This window comes from Tubulanus polymorphus, chromosome 1 (genome assembly GCF_964204645.1).
Source record: "Tubulanus polymorphus chromosome 1, tnTubPoly1.2, whole genome shotgun sequence".
Taxonomy (NCBI): domain Eukaryota; kingdom Metazoa; phylum Nemertea; class Palaeonemertea; order Tubulaniformes; family Tubulanidae; genus Tubulanus; species Tubulanus polymorphus.
The window spans coordinates 4,873,971-4,878,248 of NC_134025.1; the positions used below are offsets into that span (position 1 = coordinate 4,873,971).

General features: G+C 35.4%; 1 protein-coding gene across 1 annotated transcript; it reads right to left on the reverse strand.

The window, feature by feature from the left end:
- Positions 1-262: 262 nt before the first annotated feature.
- LOC141911387 (neuroglobin-like) lies at positions 263-2,875 on the reverse strand. Its single transcript, XM_074802395.1, has 3 exons — positions 2,499-2,875; positions 693-927; positions 263-520 (listed from the first exon to the last, which is right to left on the reverse strand). Exons 1-3 carry the CDS (start codon positions 2,642-2,644, stop codon positions 326-328), a joined length of 576 nt encoding a protein of 191 aa, XP_074658496.1. The 5' UTR covers positions 2,645-2,875; the 3' UTR covers positions 263-325.
- Between the last annotated feature and the right edge of the window lie 1,403 nt (positions 2,876-4,278).

Here is a 4,278-nt window from a genome sequence, read left to right on the forward strand (position 1 = left end):
TGAATCATCCGCTAAACCGAAAATAGCTTTGATTGAATCGAGTCCGGCATTAGAAATCTTGCGAACGAACGTAATCAATCTTCTTCAATCAGAGCGGTGTCCCTTAATCAGAAAGCGTGGGTAAATTTCATCCAGTGGAATAGGCATTCCTTCAGTTTCTTATTTCATGTTTCATGATGTCAAAAATAATCGTCGACATTTTTGTTTTGACATTGAAATCTTCCAATTGTAGAAAACAAATTTGGTTAAGATTGATCACCAATTTATTCATATTGTTTTTAACAACTTTGTTGGTTTAAATGCACTGTGTCCTTTTCAATTTTATTCACGAGTTTATTGCAGATGTGGATTCTTTCGTCGTCTTTTTGGCATCATGTTGCTTTTTAACTGCCTGCCGAATTCCCTCACCTATTTTGCTGATAAGAAATTCGAAAACGATTTTCCAAGCTTTCTCAATTTCATCGGTATAGCAGTCTTGTAATATTTCTTTGAAGGCAAATCGCACTGCAGGCCACATTCTCTGGAAATACATAGAAGTTTTTATTGCATTACCCACAATCGATACCCATGGTATTGCCATTTAATGGTATTGCCTTTTAATGAAAACCATGATGCACAATCACAGAGATTATGCAGTATTTTTGCCGTTTAAATGACCAGTTTTCCCGGTGTCTAAAAACTTAAATACTCACTGGGAGCATGTGCTCTTTGACGTGATGTTGTGCATGTTTTTCACCTATTGCGATCAAGACATTAGTTAAGAATAAGGAATCTTCCAGGCTTTCGACTGCAGCACCCAGAGACTGCATGACTATCAACGAATGCTGGGATAACTTCTCCTCGTCCACGTCGCTTTCATCATAAATTTTGTTAGTCGTTAGAATGCTCTTAAAGACACGGAGCAAATCTCGATCGAGTTGAAATAGCCTGGAATATATTTGTGAGAGAGAAAATGAACACGATGAAATTAAAAACAAATCGTTTATCGAAATAGGTACGTCTGTACTAATCATAATGTATTAATAATGTGCTTATACTCCTTACTTGTACTACTATATATAATGCTTTAATCAATCGTCTATTTCTCGAAGATTTTAAATCCTGTGCGTTATAGAAATAGTTTGAGGATATAGAAATACAGTAAAATGATATGCGTATTCTAATAATTCAATATATTTAAGAGTTCAAAGTGTTTTTGATACTCAGGGCAGACAGACACTTGATCGAAATCATACTTCCTAGAGAGAGAGAGAGAGAGAGAGATGAAATAGCACAGTGAAAATCAACAATGTTATCAGTATTACCATCATCATCTTATTTCTTTTTTAATTTTAGATAAGTATTGATGCAAGATTATTTTCACAGACATACGACAATTACATAGTACGTACAATCACACGACATTTTAACAAAGTTAGTTATTTTGAGTTATTTCGTCTAGATTGTTCCAAATTATGGGTCCTTTAATGCTCAAATATTGGTGTATATATATATATATATATACGTTTATATCGAGGAGCGTCTAGAGATATTCACAAGGGCACGACTGCCAAGAATCTGAATCCTTCCGATATACTATAGCTAAAATGAATTTCATCAAATCAATCGGCTGATTACCTAAATGACCTTATATTTTCCAATAGATGTTGACTTAACGTACGCTTTGAACTGGATTCAATACATAATCTCTGCACCCCGTATAATTGATTTCGTTATTAATAAACACGAGCAAGGAAGGATATTCTATATTCGGTACTTCTATGATTGAAAACCGCTAGGTGAAGGCTGGAGCATATTTTTATATTTTGCCTCGGGGGATTTCGATTTTTGATTCGGAAAAATATGCATACATATATATGCCTTAAAACACGGGTGGGGATTAAATCAGAGAATGAAATGATAGCTACAAATATTGTATTCATTCGTGTTACAAATTCTAATTGGTGGGAATTAATGATGTATATATTTCGATTGCGCTAATTGATTCGCAGTGAAATTGAATGCTTCCACAAGTGAATTTCATTACAATTCATTTTATTCGCCGTTATCCATACCACATATTGTACCGGGCAAAATTAGTTTTGTAGGATTCAGACGAGAAAGCATTTATTTCAAGATTCGCAATTTTATCAGCAGTTAAACGATTTCTTTTTGTAATTAGTGTTTCTTCGAATACACAACTTAGGTCCATATATAAGACCAGCATCAATGTCTGAAATCGTTAGTTTATGTCAACTTCGAGGTATTCATCTCCTTGATGGAATTATCTTTGTCAATGCACACTGGTATGTGTTTCTGACATGATAATTGATTGATGATGGCAAAAAACTGGCAATATAAGATGTTTTTAAGTGGCGTTTGTGTCATTTTTCATTTAACATATTGAAAAAGAGGTTTGACAGATGTGGCTGCGTGGAAGAAAATCAATGTAGAATCAATTATATACGAACGTGCGTAATGAATGAAGTGACAGCGTTCAAAAAATTCGTGAAACTTACCTCATAAATATCATCATTCCATTATTCTGTAAGTTATCCGATACTATTTCCCATGACATTCGTATTAGGTCGATTTGTTTTTGATCCAAGTGAATGTGAATTTGTGAGCCTTCCAGACGAACTTGTTTGTGTGCGGCGCAACCCATTTTGACGATTCATCGACAGTTACACACAGAGCGGCGCACTCAGTTCAGGTATCATAACAAGCCTATGAGATACTACATTAATAGAAACAACCAGCGAAACTCTTCAAAGTGGAAAAAACGATACATTCGAAGCCATCTTCTGCTGATAACAACGATGAAGTGATTCCGTGTCACGACCACTCCATATTTTATCCGATTGAATTGTCTCATGTTACACGGCCATGCGTTGCATTTGGTTGTCGCTTTTACTTACTGTTGACCAAATTTGGATCGGCCTAGTTTACAAACGAAAACGCGCAATGAATATCATTGGAAATAATAATAATAGTTAATTGGACTCTAATGACGTATCTTCCGCTCCAATTATTTCAACCATTGAAGCCTTAGACGAAAATAATTACCACAATTTCTGGAAATTTCAACTGAATACGCGTGACATGTCGCAACATATAAGGTATCATCGTTGAGGCTGTACGTACCTCCGGTAAAAATGAAAAGCTGATAATCCATGTAAAAACTTTCCTGTTACCTTGGCGACCATTCTCCCTAATTTGCTGCAAATGAATTCTGATCTGACAGACTGACTATATCCTAATCACCCTCCCACTACAAATTTCATTCTCTTTGGAAAAAGATGAGGTTTTATAGAAATCATCATGAAACGACTTTCTAAAAATGGAAAATATCATTTTGGAAAAGAATGCAGCTACATTCGACTTGCTGCGAGGTATTCTAAATTGAAGTTCATTGTATTTAGTCTTTGGAAGAGATGTCTATAGTCAGATTATCGAGAACGCAAAAATTGTCGTCGATTGTGAAAAGAAATTAGAATTCTTGTTTTCAGTGAATTAAGATTGCTTTCGGTGTTTATGCGTGGCGAATGTGTGTATTACACGTCTATATTTATTCAATATTACCCAAACAACAATTTTCATCATAAAAGATATAGTGTTTTTCGCTTTAAGTCATATGCCCGAATCGAATACCGGCAATCTAATTTTGAAAGTGATATCGACATTTTGCCTACGAAATTATATTCAATTCACCCAGCATCCTGGATGATTGAAAAATACATATTATATTTATAGCCCGAGATGAGCATAAATAGATTTTTCTACTTCGACACGCGTGTATAAATAACAAAGAGCAAAAAATCTGATGACTTTCAAAACGCATATATAGACCGACTAGGCTTTTCTCAATCGGTGTTTTTGCGCAAGGAGCTTAATACTGCTTATCACGGAGATAGAATTCACAGGCTTTGGGAATAACTGCCGTAATCACCGCAATATTCAATCGTGATTCTTTCCTTTGTGGCTGTTCGCATCCGGACTCAGGATCCTTTTAGCGGCGAAGAAATAACATGGGCGTGTAATAAATGTATCTCACAACAAACATTTCTGTGGAATTTCCCTCAAGAAAAAATACATAGCCAGAAGGGGATTCGATGAAAAACTGGAGTGGTTTCTTCACACATAGATTCACAGTCTGATTCGACATTTTTGCATTTTTTTTGTCATGAACGATAAGACACAACAAGCCACACCCGTAGTGAAATTGAAATATGAAACGTCGGATTAGATAAGCCCCTATCCAGAAATTAATCACAACATTCTAATTTTAGCAACTGGGGT

Bases quoted from the DNA above. Each gene is read 5' to 3' on its own strand.
- LOC141911387 (XM_074802395.1), bottom strand. From the start codon at position 2,644: ATGGGTTGCGCCGCACACAAACAAGTTCGTCTGGAAGGCTCACAAATT. The intron at 928-2,498 runs GTAAGTTTCACG...AATATATTCCAG, and splicing joins GGAATGATGATATTTATGAG to GCTATTTCAACTCGATCGAG. The intron at 521-692 runs GTGAGTATTTAA...ATGTATTTCCAG, and splicing joins TCAAAGAGCACATGCTCCCA to AGAATGTGGCCTGCAGTGCG.